General features: G+C 39.4%; 1 protein-coding gene across 5 annotated transcripts in view; it reads left to right on the top strand.

The window, feature by feature from the left end:
- Positions 1–21,966, top strand: part of ROBO2 (roundabout guidance receptor 2) — a 1,307,581-nt gene that overhangs the window by 716,919 nt on the left and 568,696 nt on the right. Inside the window, exon 1 of one of the 5 annotated variants that reach the window (XM_037059031.1) lies at positions 2,131–3,153. The exons of the other annotated variants lie outside the window; for them this stretch is intronic. Coding sequence (XP_036914926.1) covers positions 3,093–3,153 — 61 coding nt within the window. The 5' untranslated portion in view covers positions 2,131–3,092. Of the gene's footprint in view, positions 1–2,130; positions 3,154–21,966 lie in introns of those variants that run through there. 5 annotated transcript variants of the gene reach the window in all.

Raw genomic sequence — 21,966 nt, 5'->3', positions numbered from 1 at the left:
GAGGGGGCTGAGCGGAGTGGAGAGAGAGAGAGCAAAAAAAGGAAAAAGAGAGAACTCACAGACAACAGTGTGGTGACTGCCATGGAAGGTGGTGGGTGAGGGTGGAAGAGGGTACAAGGGGGATAAACGGTGATGAAACAAATTAAAAGATTTTAAGTCTATACAATTTGCTGATTTCTGCATTATTTTATCAGGGAGACTCTATTTTCAGAAAATTTTTATTGCACACATATACAGAAATTTGACTGACAGAGAGGTTGGGGTGGTGGTGCTTCATTATTAAAGGAATAAGGTAGAATTTGTAATCCTTGAATTTAAACCTTGTCAGAATATTTAAAATGAAAGCTTTAAAGTATTATCAATATTTTCCAGTATTAAAGATAAATAAGAAAAAAATTAATCTAATGAATTTTGGGTTTTCTGAGAACATGGTATTAACATAAACTTGGCTCTTTGAAGAAAAAAATAAAGCATATAAACTTTAGATTTTTTCCAGTGATAAAACAATAACACATTCATAATTATTGCTGTGAAAATTCAAGTGATTTAACTCCAGCATATTAATGCACTGCTTTTTTCTTTTTACAACTAAATAATGTGGATCAAAAGTGTGCTGCAATTACTCTTAATGCTTCACAGGAGTGGCTTGTTTTATTCGTTTGGAGAACTGTTTCATTGCCATAATATTCAAGCATGCTGAGGTATGATAAGAACTTCCCTAATTGCTTGAGTGTAGCTGACCAGTTTTTGAAACGCTGATCAGGTACATAATAGGCAAAGGAGAGCTAAATTAAGTGGCAACAGCAATATGTACCCACCAAACAAAAGACTCCTCCTCCAACAGCCTCAAACGGCCTCACCAAACGGAAAGAACCACCTTTCCTAATATTTTCCAGTAGGGGGAACTAAAGACTCACCATCCAGCATTTAGCTCAGCTGCGGGACCTGCGTGAGTTCCTATAACCCCTTCTAATCACCAGAACAAGCATCAAACAGCTACCAGCGAGCCTGTGATCACACGTGGGCCTGGCTACACCGGCCACACGGGCGACAACGCAGACCTTGGCATCCCTTTGATCCAGCATGCCCTTCCTTAATCATCCCCTGTCCTAAATGGCATACAGTCTGTGGGTTTTGCCATTTTGGGGCTGGAATCTCGTCTTTTTCTGTTCGCTCAGTTGGGTTTTCAGCTTTCGCCATCCAATGTTTTCCGATTGCCCTTTCAAAAGGTACCCTCTTTCCTCTGAAGGGTAAGGGGTTCGGGTACCCGCCCCCCAACCCCAATCTCTCGGATTCTTCCTCCCATCTTAAGCGTCTTCAGCGTAACTCCCTTGCATCCCATAACCCTCATCTAACTCTTCTCTGAAGGGTCAACACGCAACTAAGAAACAGAAAAGGAGATGCCACCCCTTTCCCTCCCCACTCCCAGGGATTCCTCAGGGGTCCATAGATCTTGGCTAAAACAAGCCGGTGGAGGCTACGGATTTCTGTACTCCCTTCCTTATTTTTTCTTGTACCTTTTTAACGACAGAGGAAGCACCCACACACAACCTTTCCGCTCCAAAAGGTGGTTATATTTTGTTTCCTTTTCCTCTTCTCCCTCCCTCTCAGCTTCTCATTTTGCTAAAAGGTGGAGTGTATTTGTGTGATTTCAACGGGTAATGAGGCTGCGCCCTGGGTCCTGGAAGATGATCTTTTTCCAGAATGCGCGTGCATCCCCGGCAGACAGAAGGATGAATAATTAGGAAGGGCTCCCATGAAATCACTCACCGAGAAAATTACCTGCCCATTAAAAGGGACGCGGCGAAGTGCAGGAGGCTGGTGCCCACCTATCTCTCCCGAGGCGGGAAGGAGGGGGACTAGTTGGTGCACAGAAGGGGAAGGAGTTGACCGGTTGCCTCGGCTCCGAATTTGTTAATTTTCATCCCTCTAGAACTCTGGGCTCTAGTGCTCACCCCCTTCGCATCACTGCCCAGCGGGCTGCCGCCCCCTGCACTGGCGGGTGGAGGAGTGTGGAGGTGGAGGGCTCAACGCACCCCCTCCTCCCCCCACCCCCCTCCCCGGGGCAGACTCCTAGCAGCTTTCATTTCTCCCCTCCCCTCCCGCCTCTTAGCTTTTCCTCCTCTAAGTCTTTCCACCGCCCGCAGCTGCAGGAGGAGGCGGAAGCTCCGCTGCGGGGCCGCAGGAACAGCGGCAGCGGCGGCGGCAGCGGCGGCTGGAGAGGGGGCGCCGGCGGCGGGACCCAGACCGGCGGCTGGACCGTGCGCTCCCTCCCTCTCCCGTTCCGCTCCCGGCTCTTCAGCTGCCTGGCCGCGCTCTGCTCTCGCCTGCAGCCTACGAGGCTCCCTGTCGCTCCGAGGCGGACCCGGGGGGTGGCCGCAGCTTCAGCTCTGCCCCTCCCTCTCTCCCTCCCTGCAGCCCCACCACGAAGCATTTCGCCTTCTCTCCCCGAGTCTTCGGGGTTTCCCTTTGCCTCTCTTTGGAAACGGGAAAGGTGGAGGGAGGCAACGAGGCTGCAAAGCAGAGGCCCGCCAAATCGGCCCGCGTGCAAAGTGTTGCTCTGACACATCCTGATTGTGGAAGTTAAGTGAAAAAACTCTGGACTTGGAGCTGCTACCGAGAAGGAGACCGGGGAAGAGAAAACCAGTAGGCAGACTATTGGTTTTTCCGGCAGCGCGCTGGCAAGTTTGTGGAACACTTTCTAGGAATTAGGTCTGTTTCCTCTCCCTTCATCTTCTTGACTTCTGAAGAAAGAACTTGGCTTTGGATTGCAATGGAGCCTGAGGAGTGAGGGGGTTAGACACACTTGAATAATCCCTCCAACTGGGCTGAATTTGTGGGAATTTAGGAAGCCAGAGTGTGGAAATACAGCAGCCTTTGGAGTACCCTCTGTTAATTTGGATGGATCTAAATGTGCCCCATTTAAGACATCCTCACTAAGCCCTTCTAATCTTGTGATTTGCTCTTCTTGACTTTAATTAGCATCTAGGAAAGTCTGAACTTGGGACCTACCTCTTTTGATACTTATTTTTGTACTTTTGCTCTCTGGGATTGGTTTCATAAACAATCTGGATCCTTTTTAATATGTCAAAATGAGTCGGCTGATGTTTACACAACTACTGCTCTGTGGATTTTTATATGTCCCGGTTAATGGTAAGTTAAAAATGCTTTTTATTCACCCCTTACCCCGAAAAAAAACACCCATTTTTTTCTGAGTGGGATGTGAGCTGAAATAAAATGGTGTTATATGTATAAGTCCTTATTGGTCAGGCATGGGGGCTTTGGGGGGCAGAGAGTTTGTCTTTTGTTTCTAAGCGGCTGCAAGTGGAACGTGTTAGTAGTTACCTAGTGGGTTTTTTTGGGGGGGTACTTAATTAATGAGGAGTTAGATAATGAATGATGGGCTCTTAGTTTTGTTAGAAAAGACTCATTAAAAGGAATCTCTTGCACCATTTGGACTGTGGTGCCCGATCTCTGTTTGTTTTTTTTTTGCATCTGAACTTTGACTTAGTAATTCAAGTGGAGAAAAACAGTAATGGATATTCCACTGAAGGTTCGTTGAGTTAGGGATATGGGACAGAGCCACTAACGGATCAGTGTGTATCACCGTCATGCTGGTGAGTGCCCTCCTAGTGGGAAATCAGAATGAAGAATTTAGATCGTAAAGAGAAAACTGTCAAAAGTAAGACTGGGCGAGGCTCCAAGAAGGGAGAAGTATAAGCTCTGGGCGGGCTTGGGGCATCGTCGTCCCCAGTGGCACACACAATGGGGATCAGAAACAGGTGCTGGGGGGTGTCTCCCTCTAGGTTGAGTCAGTCTGTCAAGCAGCCAGCATTCTGCCTCCGATTCTCCTGTCTTTTGTTCATTTTGTTTTCCTGGGATATTTTCATAAGATGTCAGTTTCCTGTGAGAGGATTGCAAAATCCTTTTTGTGGAGCTGTTTTAAATGACAAGTGGAAGTAATTATTAACATGCTTTATTGTTTCTTCACAAAAAAAGTCGAAAGGACATTCGGTATTAACCTTCTAGGGACTTGAATGTTTGCATCAATGGAAAGAATTGATCTAAAGAAAAGACTTGAGCATGGTCCCCTCCCCTCCGGAATATGGGAATATAGTACTTCAGTTTTTAAATCCATGTGCTTGTAAAGAACAGTACCAGTACAGAGATGTATTGGTCCCAATATTTGAACCATTATAGTTGGTAGTTGTTATATAAACTTTCCTCCAGAATATGCATTGTGGACAAATACATTATTTGGGACACTGCCTATCTTTGCCTGCCTTCAGGAGCTAACTTTGTTCTTGGCAGCTGCTGCTGCACCGAGCCCAACGTATTGGACTCAAAAAGGAAGTCTTTCTATAAACATGAGGCAGTACAGATGAATTTACCTAGTGTCAAGTGGCTGTTTTCAATCATGGACTACATGAGTACCTGTGCCTCCCAGCAATAGCAGGCAAGGCATTCTTATGGGCACCCGGCTTCTCTCTTTTTTCACTTCTAAGCAATGGATGTTTAGAAATTAGTCATTGTGAGTTATGGTATGGCCATATCTGTAATCGTATGCAATCATTCACCATGCATTTTCTTTAATACATTTACCTTTACAATACATTTGCATCTTCATAACAAAAAGGTTTGCATATTTTTTCCAAATATGTTTAAGTATTAGGTTGAAAAGACTTGGATATAACTTTTTAGGTAATAAATTCTCAATAAGACATAATTTACATTCTTCCAATATCAGAAATACCTGTAGAAAATATATATTAGGCTATAGAATTACACCAAGGTTTTTTTTTTTTTAAATCTGTGTAGCTTGGAGGAATACAATTGCAATTAAATTGCTCAGTGGAAGTGACAGAGGGAATCAGAAGAGCTTGGTGTTACAGAATGTAATTAATGTACCAGAGTGTTTGGAGATATATGAAACAAATGCAATTAACCAGCCTGCTGGAACAGCAGTAGCAAGACATCATTTCTCTGCTTCCTCCCTCCCTCCTATCCCGCCTTCCTCCCTTCTTTCTCTCTCTCCTTCATTTCCTCCCCCGACTCCCACCTCCTTCCTCCTCCCCCAGAGACACACCTAGGACCTTTGTTTTGATATAATATTAGAAGATAAGGGTGAAGGGGGATTTGTGTCTAGGGCACAATTATGCAGCAGAATTCATAGTAATATAGTAAAAAATGCCTAGGGCTGAGGAATTGTAAAGGTAACATTAAATTTTTGTGTGTGTGTGAAACTAATTTTTGTATTTAGCATCTACTGTGTCAAAAGCAAAGAAAGCTGTGGACACTTACTTAATTCCTATGTAAATTGTGCTGTTGACATTGGATTGCCTTTGCTTTACTCCAGAATGATGACAGCCTCTCCGTGAGGATCCTGGAAAATTTGGGATGTAGACAACACTGCCCTCTAGGCTACTTCAACACACTGGGACAGAGTGTTCACACACGTAATGAGGGGGTTGCTGGGTCGGCTCTCTACGCGTTCTTACTCTTCCAGGATGCCATGATTTCTCTTTACTTATTCTCCTTCTAAGAAGTGTGTATTCATTCTCTCCATGAATTTCAAATTTGGAGAGGCTTGTACCATTTCAAAGATATACTGACTATCCTGGTGCTAGACAGAAAAATTAATTTTATTCAGTGACAAATGATACATAGATTTGCATTGAAATTTGCTTGGTGGGTTATTTATATGTGCATTTTTATGGTATATGAAAAATGTTAGCCTTTTGCCTTCTCATAGAAGGTGCATACTAATATTATTTATGATTTTTTAGTGTCTTGTCTGTAGGAATCCACGGAGAATGGATGTTAAGTTAGTTGAAAACTACAGGCAAACTTTTCTATTTGGGATGTAAATGCAGATTTTCTCATTTGATACAGATTAACCAAGTGCAGATTTTTCTTTACTGTTGATAGGAAAATATGTATTGAGCTTAGCCTTTGTTCTCCAAATTTTCCTTATTTTCTAAATAAAAATATGGTTCTACAGTCATTTACAGGGAACTAATATGAACCATCACAAGACTCTATAATTACATCAATGTCCCATGCATTCTTTCAGTTAAGTAATTTTATAATACCTGTAAAAAGATGTTTTAAAAATGATACTAGTTTGTTTTCTCGAAGCCTCAAATGTTCTTAAGTGAAAGAGAAACACATGATATTTGGGGAAATAAAGATAATGTGTGTGCATAGTGCAGATATATAATCTTATACAGGTTTATACATTTTGCTAAAGTGCTTCTTTCAGTAATGGGCTCATTATTGCAGCCATATGTAGTCCATTTCAGAACTTAAATTGCATATAAGTAACTTGAAATTTGTTCTTGGGACTGTGCAGTAATATCATATTTGAATTGGCTTTGTTTGAATAACCTTTGAATCTAGGGCAACGCGTGGACCATAGACCAAAAGGATTTCTTAGAACATCAAAAAAACTATTATAAAAAAAAAGAAGTCATGGTTATATGAAAAGAACAATTTTGGCCATCTCATCACTGAAAAGCTTGTATTATCATCTCATCAGTGATAATAAAAAATGGATATGTAAGCATACTGCATAAATTTGGATACATATATAGTAATGAGGGAAGCTCATGCATGTGGGCTGTGTCTAGTAATATTTGCTTCAATAGTTCTTGAAATCTGTAGGGTATAAACTTGCTGTCTATGTGCAATTTGTTTTTGAAGGGTATTTGAAATGTTTTTTCAACTTATTTCCCCTTCTATTCCATTTCTTTCCCTCCTCCTGTCTTCCTCTCCCCCCCCACCCTTTGCTCCTTTTTTTGGACCTGGTGGAAAGAATTAGAGAACATTTTAAAAATAAAGAACACAGGTACAGGTGTTTCTTTAAATACAGATCTAGAAAATCTGAACTTAAAGGAGATATGTTAATAATGTTTTACCATTGGATATATCCCATTGGGTCCTGACTTTATCGTTTTTCTTTTACAATAATATATAGCTTCATGCAAACTTATTTTGTATAGATCCTATCTTTTTCCAGTTTAGGCAGATGGAAGTTACAGATCAAAGTTCAAGGAGACAATGGAAAGTTATACAGTATCATTTTACAGGTTTATTTTTAAAGAAAAAAATGTTTCTTATAGTATCTCCAGGTATGGACCTATCAACCTAAATCAATACATTGATATTGATTTTCTTCTTCATTTAAATTACTGAATAAAACATGAATGAATGATAATGTAAAGTCTTTCAGGAGAAATTCCCATAAACTTCTTTAATGTGGCAGCTGAGTGTCATATCATCACAGAGATCTAATACAGCATATAAATGTAGCAATCTCACTCAAAATACCTATCTGTAATTCAAAACTGTTATTCTTAGAGATAAGAGTAAAGTAGACCTCAAGCCTTAGTGTTTTCTATTCCATTTGCACCTAATCCTTATGTCTTTCCTGTAGTTGCGTGGGTTTTGAATCCACCTTCGAGCTGATACTTCTCAAATGGCCCTAGTCACTGTGTGGAAGAATGTAGGTTCTGTGAGTCTACAGTGTTTCTCTTACTTCATTGTAGCTTCAGTGCCTGGAACAGTGCTTGACAAATCCAGGGGCCCATTTGACATCTTTGCCTGATAAGAATATATCAAACTGAAGCTGGGGATAGAACCTGCTCTTTTTTTCTTGTCATCTCCAGCTCAGTAAATGGCATCACCGTTCACAGAGATTCATCCTTGACTGGCAGTCACTGCCCACATACAAATTGTTAGTTAACTCTGTTGACCCTAAGCAAAGCCAGCTAGATATTTCTTCAGCAAAATGGGTTTATTTGGGAACAGCACGCAACCACACAGCCACGAGGAGCCATGTGCAAGTTCACTTAAACAAAGAAGGGGTCTTTTATAGAGGGGGAAAGAGAAGGTAGGAAGGGCTATTACAGTTTTCACCCTTGTGCTTCATGATTGAGGCAGGGAGAGCTTCCCATTCTGGCCTCCCTATTTAACTTTAAATGTGGTTTCTGTTAATTAATTTTCATAATTTTTTACAAGCTTTTGAGGTATATCCTGGTAGTAACCATTTTATTTGTGTGTTTGTGATTTTCCTCCCAATTTTTTATTATAAGGATTTTCAAATGTAGAGCTACATTGAAAGCATTTTAAGATGAACAAGATATTTCTACTTAGATTCTACCATTCTTTAACTTCACTTGATTACCACATATTTAATCATTTATCCACCCTCTGCATCCATTAATTCATCTTATTTTTTGATGAATTTTTAGATAATTAGATACCAAATGTTTTTTTACTAATTCAACCACTAGAATCCTAGCCCAGACCTGGACTGTCGTACTAGCCTGATTGATTCTCCTCATTTGTGTCATTCCTGCTTGTCCTGTCCCTGCACCTCAGTCCCATCCCACCTCCTTCTTTTTGCAGTAGCTGGGGGACCTCGTGAAAGTGTGTAAGACAAGGGCAGCACCTTGCTCAGAACCTTCTAATGGCTCCCACTCGGAACACTTCCCAACAGTTTACGAGGCAGTTCAAGTTCAGGCACCATTCTACCCCTCTGACCTTATCTGTGCGCACTCCCTGCCAAGAACCCAGATTTAGAACATTCTTTTTGATGTTCTGTTCGTGACTTGGGGTTTTGGCATCTGTTCTTTCATCTCCCTGAGATACACTTCCCCAGATCTTTGCATGGGTGTGCCTTTAGTTGATTTAATAAGTCCCTATCTGGTATCATCTCTTCAGAAATATAAGCCACCCTATCTAAAATTGCTCCCCTTAAAACACTATCGGTCTGCCCCTTTTACCTGCCTTAATTTTTATAGCACTTGTAACCTCCTAGTGTGTGTGTGTGTGTGTGTAAAGTGTGAATGTGTGTGTTTGTGTGTTATGTGTGCATCAGCAACCATGAAGGGACTGGCATCTTACCCTACTTGTAAGCTAAGAAGTTAGACTGCCACAACTTGATGAATGCTGGCAGAAGACATGAGACTCCCGGCTAGGAGATGACGGACTTCATTAGTCATGCCACAGCAAGCTACATAACTTCATGTCTGTGAAGATTTACCTTGACTCTGAAGTCCCTTGTGAGCAATGCATGGGGCCCCAGTAGCTGATGCAGACATAGTGGGTTAGCCCCACAGCTGAGGAACCATGCATGCAGGTACCCAGCTATTTTAATTTTTAAAGAAGTTACTTATTTATTTTTAGAGAGAGAGGAAGGGAGGGGGAAAGAGAGGGAGAGAAACGTCAATGTATGGTTGCCTCTCACACTCCTCACTGGGGACCTGGCCTGCAACCCAGGCATGTGCCCTGACTGGGAATTGAACCTGCGACCCTTTGGTTCCCAGGCTGACTCTCAATCCACTGAGCCACACCAGCCAGGGCAGGACCCCAGCTGTTTTATAATGGGAAATGAGGAGACCTGCGTAATCTTTAGCCTGGAGGAAGACATTGCCTTGACTATATTGGACAGTAAACAAATCTGCTTTCTGCTCTCAAAGGAGACTATCTCTGTTATACAAGACCATTTGCTATATAAATATCCTTGAAACGATGGTTCGGAATGAAAGAGTAATTAGTGCTTCTGTTAGCAAGACATGTAGAAACATGAACGTCCCACAGAGAATTTCACTCAACAAAAGATAGAGATGTTTGTTTACTGTCTGCCTCTAACACTGAGCTTCTGTGGCAGGCACTTAGCTTTGTCTGTCGTGTTTACCAGTGTTCCAGGAGTACCTTAGAGCACAGGATGACACATAGTAGGCATTCAAACATTTGTTAATTATCCAAAAGTGTGCTTACAGAGTACTTTTGAGATGTTTGTTTTCATGTTGTAGTCCAGTGTATAAAACATTTACAACTTGAACTAGGTTCATTTATATTTTGGGGGTGTATGTGTATAGACAGATACATAGATACATAGAGTTATCAAATATGTGTATTTTGACACAGAGGACTTCATGATTTCTGGTGATTTAATATTCTGTTCTTTATCTGCCAGGACATAGAGCATTGACCATTTGCTTTGGTGTGCCTCTCTTCCTTCTAACCAAACAGACTGTCTATAACGGTGGTTTTCATGGTCACTCCTCCCCGATTCCTAGCTGACACTGCTGTGTGGCTATCACACTGTGGAGCGGCGTGTGTGTTTTGACAGGGCGTTCCTTCAGATGACTCTGACGTGCCATCGTGCCCGCCACACACTCCCACTGCACTGGGGAGTGTTGACTCACAGTCCAGAGATGGAGACTTAACTGTACATGGAGGGCAGCTTTCCCTTTAAGCATTAACACCAGGTTGAAGTGATTATTCTGGTACCATTATACAATTAAATAGCTTAATTCTAAAAGTAGTCTCAAAATAGATAGGTCTCTAATCATTAAAAACCAAAGGGAGATTAAAATAACAGCCCTGGAAAGGGGCACCCTGCTACCCCGCTTGCTGGTGCAGACAGCGTGTCCAGGGCCCTGCTCCCCATCCCTGACACCAGACTGAGATGGACTCAGGGTTTGGCAGGCAGGACAGCTCTATAGATCTACTTTTGATATTAAGAAAATAACTTAAAGGGGTTTTAACTAAATAAAATGTGTTAAAACTGAGATAAATGCCCATGTAAACATTCTCTAAATTTTGCCACTTAAATATTTTCTTCTAGTGACTTTATTGAGATATAATTCATATACCATACCCGGAAAAAAAAAAAGGGTACAAATCAGTGGTTTTTAGCATATTCTCAGAGTTGTGCAGCCATTGCTGTAATCTAATTTTATAACTTTTTATCAACCAAAAAAGAAAAAAGATAAAGAAACCCTGCATCATGCTCCTTATCTTAAATGCCCTTCCTCGGTCCTAGGAACCACTGGTCTATTGGATGTCTTTATAGACTTGTCTGTTCTGGAAATTTCCCGTAAATAGAATCACACAATATATGGTCTTTTGTGATCAGCTTCTTTCCCGTAGTCAAATGCATGTCGTAAATATATCCTTTTTATTCACCTTGGAAAGAAAACATTGAGTGACCTATGTAAGTTCAATATGATGTTTTATAGTGAAGCCACTTTTTAAAAAATATTTTATTTATTTATCTTTAGAGGGGAAGGGAAGGAAAGAGGAAGGAAACATCAATGTATGGTTGCTTCTCGTGCATCCCCTGCAGGGAACTGGCTCCTGCTGGGAACTGGCCTGCAACCCAGGCATGTGCCCTGACTGGGAATCGAACCGAGATTGTCTGGTTCACAGGCCCGCGCTCAATCCACTGAGCTACATCAGCCAGGGCCTATAGTGAAGCCACTTTATATTATAATAATATACTTTAAATTTCTAATAGTCCTAATATTTAATTCCTTTGGCAATTATCCTCCCCCCCACACTTTATTTTGCTTTTTTTACCTGTATGACTTACTTTATCTATTTATTTGGTTTATTTTTAAATTTTAAAAGTATTTTATTGTTTATGCTATTACAATTGTCCCAATTTCCCCCTCTGTCCCCTTCAACCAGCTGCCCCCTACTTTTCTTAGGTAACCCCCAAACTGTTGTCCATGTCCATGGGTCATGCATGTGTGTTCTTTGCCTAATCCCTTCACCTTCTTACCACCAGCCCCCACGCCCCTCTCAACTGTCAGCCTGCTTCATGTTTCTGTCAGTGATTCTCTTCTAAATTTTCAATTGCTCTGTCATGTTTTACCAATAAAACGAACCCAAATTGAACTTGTCACTTTTAGCAGAGACCTCAACAGTACGAAATATGAATCATACAATGATAGCCTCTCAAAGCTAGAAGAGATTTTTACAGTTTTGTGATCCACTTGTCCCATTGATTGGACACATGGAGAACTGAAGCTCAGAGAACTCCTGTGCTTTGTCAGAGACCCCATTGCTACCTAGTGGCAGAGCTGAAATGAGAGTCAGGAACTGCTTGCTTCTCTAGCCCATTCATCCCTAGGGAGACTGTTTTCACCTTCTCAGACCTGGAACTTTTTTCTGAACATGTAAGCAAGAGAATGAACTTGAGATACTTTGATTCAACACATGAGCACCTATTTATAAACAAAGACAGCAAACAAACTGGGGACTCAGCTCTGTGAAGAACACAATGACCTGTTCAATAAGTCCCTCCTGCAGAGAGACCACTGTTGAGTAAAGATAACATGTTCAAGTCACTAACACAAAAGTAGTGACACAAAAGTAGTACCTGGTAGATGGGGGCTAAAGGTACAGAAAACATAGTGTGGAAACTCTGGAAAGGAATAGATGATTCTACTGATGCAGTCTGGGGTCACTTAATCTGGGCCTTTGAAAATGAGGGACGTTTGAATAGGGAGAAAGATTGGAAACTACATTCTAGCAAAGAGGAATAGTGGAGGAAATAACATCAAGTTGACAGAGTTATGCTAGGGGAAAGGCAAGAAGTCTAATTCAGTTGTAACAATTTGTCCATAGGGGAAGAATGTAAGACGCTTATTGAAAAACAGTCAACAAACACTTCTGAGTGACTTTGAGCAAGTACGTTAATCTCTCTATGCCCCAGTGTCCTTATTTGTAAAATGGGCATGGCAATAGTGTCTTATCATACAGTTTCTACAAGCAATAAATGAATACATATGAACAATGTAAGTACATATGTATTATACACAAATAGAAATACATTTATAAATATGATATATATATATATATATATGTTATGTATAAAATATTCTGAACAGTGCCAGGTACTTAATGAGCACCATTTAAGTATTATTTGTGACTATTTTTATTACTAGTATTTTTACTATTATTTCCTTCCTAGTATAGACTATAAGTAAAGATAAGAGGGTTTTGGATATCAGGCTAATTACCAGATTGCATTGAGCATTTAATTATAATGTTTTATTTATTTTTAATCCTTACCCAAGGATATGTTTATGACTTTAGAGAGGGAGAGAGGGAGATAAAAAGAAAGAGAGAGGAAGGGAGAGAAAGAGAGAGGGAGAGAGAGACATTGATCTGAGAAGAAACATTTATCGGCTGCCTCCCAAATGTCCTCCCTGCCCCAGACCAGGGATTGAACCTGCAGCCCGGACATGTATCCTAACTGAGAATGAAACCCTCAACCTCTTGGTGTTTGAGATAATGCTCCAACCAACTGAATCACCTGGCCAGGGCAAATTTTAATTTTCATGTAATCTTTCAAACATGAGATTTCAGGAGACCGATTAAGAACTTTTGACTCTTAAGGGGACTCATCTGTGGCCACACCTATGCAGCTGTGACAAACGTGCTATGACATGAGTGTTTCCATTGCATCATGTGCTGATTACAGAACAAACGGCATTCCCCGGGGAGTGGTGTTATGAATGAAAGAGTGAACAAGAGAGGCATACCACAGATAGCAGTTTGTTAACGATAGAACGTGCTGGTGGGGCCTGCGCTCTGGTGCATGCTGGTTTACAATTTATCAAGAAAACATTTTACTTGGTGCTTCTGATATAAAGTACTATAAAGATAAATCTCAGATAATATGCACTTAATGTATTCTAAGGAAACCCTCCTAATTTTGTAAAAACAACAACAACAAAAAAAAACTTATGGAGTCCACTCACATTTTTTCCTAGATAGCCCACTTCTCTTCTTTTCAGCCTATATACACATTAAATTTAATAGTTTTACAATTATCTATTAATAAGGTTTGCGTATTGAGTGCTTCTGTATATCAGAAAAGATAACCCGAATAAAACAATATCATTGCTATTGAGGAAGACACACCCTTTAGGTGGTAAGAAACGCTGGACTCCAGTTTTAGCTTTCCTTTTCATTAATTGTATAATTCTAGATCTTTACCAAAAAGAGGTAATATTTGACGGTGTAATCTCTCATATCTCATTGAGCGTCAAATTCTACTATTGTATATTATTTAATTAAATGTTGTATCAGTGATTATTATGTTTAAGTACAATTGAAGGAGAAATTTTAGCCTGGAAAAATTATCAAAAACCATAAACATCCGTCATCGAAAACAATCATGGTTCCATATCCAATGTGCATGTATTCCTGCATCCCTGTAATTCTGTGTGGCCTTAATGACATGAATGTGGATGAAAGGCAAAATTCACTAGACTTAAGATTCATATCCACTTTCATTCATTAATGAGCAATGGTACTTATTGTTACTTCATGAATAAATGGAATTTTTAAAAAATGAATGCTACAAAAACAATAGTTTTAAGCCAATGTACTTAGTTTATGGCCACTGTAACTAGAACCATATGCAACAGCAATGTTAGCTCAAAAAAGGGGTTTAATAGCCGCTTTTTAATTTCTGCTGTAAAGATTGATATGGGATCTCTTTCCCTAGGTTTTGGTCCCATGACTTTTTGAAAATGAGCTGGAGAAAATGGAATATAACCCAACTGTTCCATTACACTGCGTTTCAAATTTAAACAGGGAACACTCAGTTGAGACCATTTGGAATTTAAAGGATTTGTCCAAAACCTGTGCATCAGTTATAACCAACTAAAATATTCATAGGTAGGATTAAAAATGGGGGAACTTTTGACTTTAAAAAAATAATAGGTTTTCTTTATAAAGAAAAGATTTTAAATCAGGGTTATAGCTACAAATTTATATTTTTACAATACTTATTTCCAAATACTAGCAAACACTAGAATACAGTCAAACTAATTTTTTTAGGTATGTCTGATAATTATAGAGTGTAGTTTGCACAGTTACAGTAAATTAAGGGAAGTTCAGAATGAACCTAGTAACAGGGATTCTAAGTTGTGTTTTATATTTTTATTCTAAATCTAACTTTAACATATTGACAAATAATAGTCTAGTTATTGAAAACCAAGTTCATTGTTGATTTGTTAGACCAGAGGAGGCATTTCACCTTCCCCTCCTTAAATAAGCAACAGCTGTCTATTCCAACATACCTTTGAATATCAGCAACTTCAACAAGGGGCCATCACTCAAAAGGCAATTATGTGAACTCCTACCCAATTCTATTATTGATTGTAGGAGAAACTGAGTAAGAAGAAATGCCTGCTAACTTAAGATTCCTCAGCATTTTTTTCCACATGCAAAATGGACTGTGAAGAGTTAGAACATTGTTTTTGATGGTCTCAAAACTACATTTTTTCCTGCAGTGATAATCTCAAGAATTCAAAACTAACAATGAAAAAGTATTTTGATGGTACCTAATCCCTGTACTTTCAAATCTTCAAGCTGTCATTTAATTGAGATTCGCAGCCTCTCTTTCTACTCATGAATGCTGTTTAATAACTTCATCAGAAAAGAAGTGCTAACGCATTCAACTGGGGAGTTCCTCACTGGCTATCATGAAAACGTGTGGATGCTTTTATACCTAAGTGTGTTTTTAAGTGTTTCAATTCACCATTGTATTTTGAGAGCCTGGATAGTGTCAACCTGTAATACAAAATGAAAGAAAGAAGAATGGGAAAATATGTACAACAGGTGGGTACAGAGTTTAGGCAAAGATGCCTCTTCCCCCACTCCACCCCACCCCGTGCACACATAGCTGTAAGAAATGAAGACATTCGGAGTTGTCTGATGCCTGCCCTCTGCTCACAATCCAACTGACAACTTTTATTTTAAGAAGAACATTTTCCAGGCAATGCGTTGTTGTACTTTTATGTTAAACTGTAACACCTGTGATGTTCATCAGTTGGATCTTATGAACTGCTCTCCAGATTTTTGAAACTCTCAGTAAATTTTTGTCATCCTGTTAAATTTAAATTCCAAGTTTATTCAACTTTTCAGAAAGCATTTTATCTTTCGAAGCAGCAGCTAAACATGGCATGCAAATGAGACAACCAGGCGATTGCTTTTAGTCTCTCTCTTGTAGGATGCTGTTCCAAGCTTTCTGAACATGGGGTGCTATGGGAGTTTGTGCATAATCTTTGCATTCAGAGTAATCCAGGAGGGGCAAAGTAATGCCTGGAAGAGGCAATCTTCATGAACAATAAGTGGGGATGGTGTTGGAAAAGTGAAAAAGTGAACATTGAAAGAAATGAATTGGACCAGCATTTGAAACTACTACATAGCCCATGGACAAGCTAATATTTAGTCCTATGGATTGTTAGCATTCACATAAAACAGAATTATTTAGCATTTACTGAATCCTTTTTGATAATCAATTTGGGATCAAATGCAAAAGAACATGTGTCTGGCTTTGTATGACCCCAAATTCTTCCGTTTTCCCTTTGAGCAGATGACATGCCTTTTTTGCTGACTGATATTGGTTGCTAGGAGAAGTGCACTGGTCTGGCCTCCTCTTATCCCGCAGTAGAACTAAAGAGTGCATTGAGGAAGAGAAAGAGAGGCAGAACACAGCCCAGGCCATGAATCATGACTTGTCTCCAATATGTCCACTTTGCTCCCATTTCTTTTCCCTTTAAAAACTTTTGTTTTTACCAATGATGCTTGCTTTCAGCTGCTATCTATAATCCTTTTGGAGCCTGAGGGGATGAGGGTTGCTAAAGGGAGGCTGTGCTGCTAAGAGTCCACTCAGAGCAATAATAAAAGCCTTGAGAGTTATTCATGGGGCCACATTAGTGAGAATGCCCTACCCAGTGAATAGCATCAGTCAGCTGCTTTTGAAACTGGGTGATTAATACCTTCTGTTTTTAATGGGGGGGAAAGGCAGACAAGAAAAGTCTTCATTCTGCTTTGGCTCTTTTGCAAATTAGATCTTATACATTGTCAAAGCTTTTGACAAAGAAGTTGCTAAATTTTCAATACCTGCAATAGCCTTTTTAAAAAAAACAATAGTGTTTCATGAACTCTTAATTGTGGCTACTGTCAGATAAAATCGAAATGGTAAAAATATCCCAAGTGAACACTTATAAAAACATTAACTATTCTTCTATTTTTTCAATGATTATAATAACCATCAAGCTAAAAACATGATGTTAGCAATTATATCCAAAATGTTGTCTAAGCTGATCTATTTCACAGCATACAAATCACATTTTTGTTTGTTTGATAAAGAAACTAATTGCAATCCTCTTGAGATTTTAGAGAAGCATCTAATGAGAAAGAGTTAAGGGTGGCAGGTGTTTATTTCCCATGTGCACTTGGGGACAGTCTGTGATTTACAAATAAGATTATATATATATATATATATGTATATATATATATATATATATATATATATATATATCTGTAAACTGGTTGAGCATAAGGGGTTAGAGATGCTTCTTTATAATCCTTATTATGTCTCTTTATATCACTTGATTACATTAGGTGCTTGGCATAGTTCAAAGAAAATTTCCTAAGGGTTAGGAACTGTGTCAATTGTCTGAGCTGCATGATAGAAGAGTTTCTGGTTTGATGACCTGTGTAAAACAACTAAAAAATACAAGATGATACTTTTCCACCACTGTTTGTCAACGTGATTCTAATGTCACCTAGACATATTTAGATGGCAAATTGAGCCAAGTCTTAATATTCTCTTAAAGTTGTTCTTATTCAGATGTTCATTTTACATTTATTTTCAATGTAGCAGCTTAGTATGTCCTTCTACAATACATGCATTCATGTTCACTGAAAAGGCTTTCCTATAGTTGGAATATGAGAACAAACATTTAAAGCACTCCGCGTGGTGCTTCCTGTAACCTGTTTTTCACTCTGTGGAAGTGAAATATCTTGTTAAGAGGTGGTAATACCCAAGGGCGATCAGAGATGAAAATGTAACGATTTGGTGGGTGATGCCTAGAGATTGACTTCAAGTGAGGTCTGACTTAACATCTCTATTAGTGATATAACAGAAGGAACAAAATGATGAAGCAATCACGTATCCCAAATTTAGAAACCTTCTCTCTGAAAGTGCCCAGGCAATGGACATAGACATGATTTATAAAAATTTTGGCAGCAAATGATCTAAGCAGAGAACAAATGCTTTATTTGGTATATAAATGTAAACTAATTCTTCACGTATAATCAGAAATCTAGATACCTAACTAGAGGGAGAAACCAGCAAAGCAGTACAACTGGAAGGGCCCCGGGCATAAACATGTGAGTGGGCCAAGGAGAGAATACGATTCAGATTACAAGTGTTACTTCCCAGTGTACAGGTCACCAGGTTGTAGTGCTCCTTTAGGAAGTATTGCACCGTTGACGAGAGGGATTCTCTTCCACTGAATGTGGCTGGAGTGCAATTAAAATAGTAGTTCTTATAAAGGACACATGGACAACAACTAAGGGGGGTGGATAGGGGAGGGAGGTGGGGAGCATGGGGGTGGGCTGGGCTGGGAGTAAAAGATAGAAAACTGTACTTGAAAAATAATTAAATAAAAATGAATGAAAATGAAATAGTAGTTCTTTCATTTTGCACCTCATTGTCAACACATGAGCGTGGGAGAAAGATTTTAGCAGAGCAGAAGCAGGAGTGAGTACAGAGATTCCTTTGGAAGATGCTTGTCAATTAAAGCTGGAGAAGGATGTACTTATTTTCTCTGTATACCTTGGCCTACGTAGGTGAGAAGCAGTGTTAAGGTGGACCTTATTAAACCTTTTTAAATATTGAGGGAAACAGTTGGCAAAATGCAGCCATGGTTAAAAAAGATTTCACCGGCCAGTTTTCATGACTGTTTCAGAAAAACTCGAAGAACTTAGTTGTACTTAGGTGGAAAATGATCTCATTTTAAAAGTATTGTTGACAAAATGACAAGAACTGCTTAATACACAGTTGGAATATATTTCAAAGGAAAGGTAGTAAACAATATGTCTGCTAGGTACACAGACAGGAACTATAATCAGACTCACTGGTTGAGCAGGATCCAGAACATAATGCTCTCACTACTTTCAACATTAGTGAGGTTTTTAGTAGACGTGTGCCTTTTGAGGCTCTGCAATTTAAGAGAAATGTAGGAAATTTGATAGTCTCTGTTTGGAGAGAGCTCCAAAATGATAACAGCAGTGGAAAATAATATCTACAATTGGCTACATGAGTTAGAATACTTTCTTTTTGTTTTTCTTCTAATCTCGTTATTTGAAATAAATTGTTAGTTGAGACAGGACACTATCCTATGATTAAATCTTAAAAATCACATTTCTTGATTTAAAACACTTTCAGTTGCTTGATAAGCATCATATAAAAGCAACTATTTGGAAATTGGTGATTATTTTATATCGTTCATAACAAGTCCAAGAAAAGAGAAAGAATGCAGAGCTGACTAAGTGCTCGTCATTGCCGTCCTCTTGTTGTATGTAATGCGTACCCCTGTGTTAGTGAAGGGAGCATAGTACTATAGATTGGGTGTCTCAGACTTTAAGGCCAGGATAGTAACAGTTTCGGCTTTACTGCCCATAATGCCTGCCTTTTCACAACTGCTCAACTTGGCCTCTGTAGGGAGAAAGTGTCCATAGACGATATGTAAATAAAAGAGCAGAGCTGTGCTTGAATTTTCAATAAAATTTTATTTATGGATGAAGAAATTTTATTTTCTTATAATTTTTGTGTCACAAAATGTTATTTTAATATTATTTTTATTTCTATTGTTTTTTCTATGATTTAAAATGAAAAAAAAATCTTACCCACAGGTTAGAGCAAAATAAGGGGCAGGCGAGGTTTCGCCTAAGGATTATAGTCTGCTGTAGAATGTAAAATACTCCCTTTTCATCGGAGGAGAAGAAAGAATGTGCTGGGATAGGCAAGAGGGAGATGGAGCCAACCTCCCCAGTATGGCTCCATCACTCTTGATCCATTCTTTCAGCGTACGTTTCGAGTACACCTACTGCATGCAGTGACTGAGCTCTATAGACCCCAAGCTCGTTTAAATGAGGTCACTGCCCTAAAGTGCTGCTGCAGTGGAGGTGTGTGTACACAGGTTGCTGCCACCTGAAAGGCCCTCTAGATAAAGCCTTGTGAGAGAGCTTTACACCTGGCAGGTAACTTGAACTGAGTCTCAAGAGGAGGAGTGTTTTGATGACCACTTGAACAAGTAGTGTAGTGCTGGGCGTAGGGCAGAAAGGGTATTTAAGGCAGGACTTTCATAGACACAGTGTTTCTGGTTGAAGTATAGGGACTGGGGGGGGATTCCTCTCTGGGAAGTGGGGTTAAATGGTTTCTTGAGAAAGATTCTGTCATGGAAGGAAGGCAATACAACCCACATAGAAGTTTTAAAGTAGATTAATGTTACTCAGAAATACAACATATGACCTCTATGAGGATGTCATTGAAGGTGAAAAGACCAAAGGCAGAGAAAGCCCTTCAGGGATAAAATGGTGAGGGCAAAACGAATTGTTAGTAGATGTGAGGGGAGATAGACTGATTCAAATACTAGAGTGGAGGTAGATTTGACAGAATTGGACTGGGTGTGTGTGTGGGGGAAATGGAGAGGAAGTGCAGGATAATGTATTCCTAAGAATTTGACTTGGGAATTTGAGGTGAGTAGAATTAAGAATTACTGTCATATTTGTCTTGGTAATCTTTCGGACTCTCTGAGGGAAGAGTTTTCTTCATGTCCTTCCTTTCTGTGTCTCTAAAGTTGAAGATATTGGCAGTTCCTTTGCTGTCTGGGATTTCTTCCCTCTCTACCTGTTTGGGCTGGTATAAATTTGAATTCAGTTTGAGTTGTAAGTAATTTTGAAGTATGACATTGACTACTGTACACATGCATTTCATTGAGAAGTTTAAATAGTTCCATTTGTGGAAGAAAGTATGGCTCAATTAATGTTGGATGGATTACATTTGTCCTTTATAGACAGTTTTTTTAAATGCAGAATCCAGTGTGATTTTTTTGTTATCTGACCCCAGATATGTTGAAGAGTAAAACTTCCTGTTGCAGACCAGGGTCTTGCGTCCTCACAGTAGAAGAGGACATTGTGGCCTCCAGTGGAGAAAGCCTGTTCCAACTTGGTGGGTAATAAGCAACTTGGCTGGAGGATTAAAGTCCAGGGGAGACTGTGCAAGTGAGATTCTCTGCTTTCTGTACAATTAGGTGTTTGCTCCCTTCCCGCAGTCCTTAGGCTTCTGCGTATTTGCTGTTCCTTATGTAAAAGAGTGGTGGGCAGAAATAGAATGGAGCCAGTATCTCAGTAATATGAAAGTAAAAATGAGTTAAGATAGACAGTGAGGTGATAAAGGCCAGTCCCTGGAGTTTCTAATTTGTTTTATTTCGTCAACTTTATGTTGCTGTCATGCTGTAGGGTCACATGAGAGCTAATATTTGAAAGCATATGGGCACTGCGCCATAACCTCACTCAGCCAGGGACTGAGAAGAGTCCAGCTCTGCAAAATGTTGTCCATATGAATATATATATATTCATTTGCTTAAAGTGTAATATATTAGTAATGGGGAAAGTATCCCAATAATTAAGTGCCTACACATTAAATTTGAAGTTGTGGAACAGGAATAACTAGAGTGTCATTTGTTCTCTTTTAGAAATAACATACAGAATTATTCACCTGGAGTTCACCCTTCTATGACTTTAATACCCTACTTTTACAGTTAAATTTTTTAGATTTTATCTTACTCAATTTCCACTGCCTCTTTCCAATAGCATCCAACCCTTTTACATATAGCATTCATCCTCTATAACACAGAGACGTAGTATTGTAAAGGATGACCTTGATATTGGGAGTCTCTGCATACAATTCATTTTCCCGGTTTTGTTATTTGGTCAGTAAATTGTGCATTGTATGAGGAAGGGGCTTTGCTTTCAATCTCATGATGGTCTGTGAACTCAAGAAAGAATGATTTGTTTATGAGGCATATATTAGTGACTAGAAGTAGAGGAAGTCTCAAAATAAATTTAGAACAGAAATATAGATACATACTGCAAAAGATAACATGGTAGAATTATTCTTCCTTTTTTCCTCTGTGTTGTGATTTCTTAACATGCTGTCCAATTGCAATATTTCTTAGTACCTGTAATTCCCATTTGATGTGAGATTACACTAAGTTGAAGAAAAAAGTATCTTTTGTGGAGTCATTTAAGTACTATGTGTCCACATATAAACTGACAAAAAATTGGATTGGACTA

Source organism: Sturnira hondurensis, unplaced genomic scaffold (assembly GCF_014824575.4).
Source record: "Sturnira hondurensis isolate 20B ecotype Veracruz unplaced genomic scaffold, ASM1482457v3 Scaffold0010428, whole genome shotgun sequence".
NCBI lineage: Eukaryota > Metazoa > Chordata > Mammalia > Chiroptera > Phyllostomidae > Sturnira > Sturnira hondurensis.
Note: the sequence above shows the minus strand (reverse complement) of the source record. Positions and strands in the feature narration are given on the sequence as shown.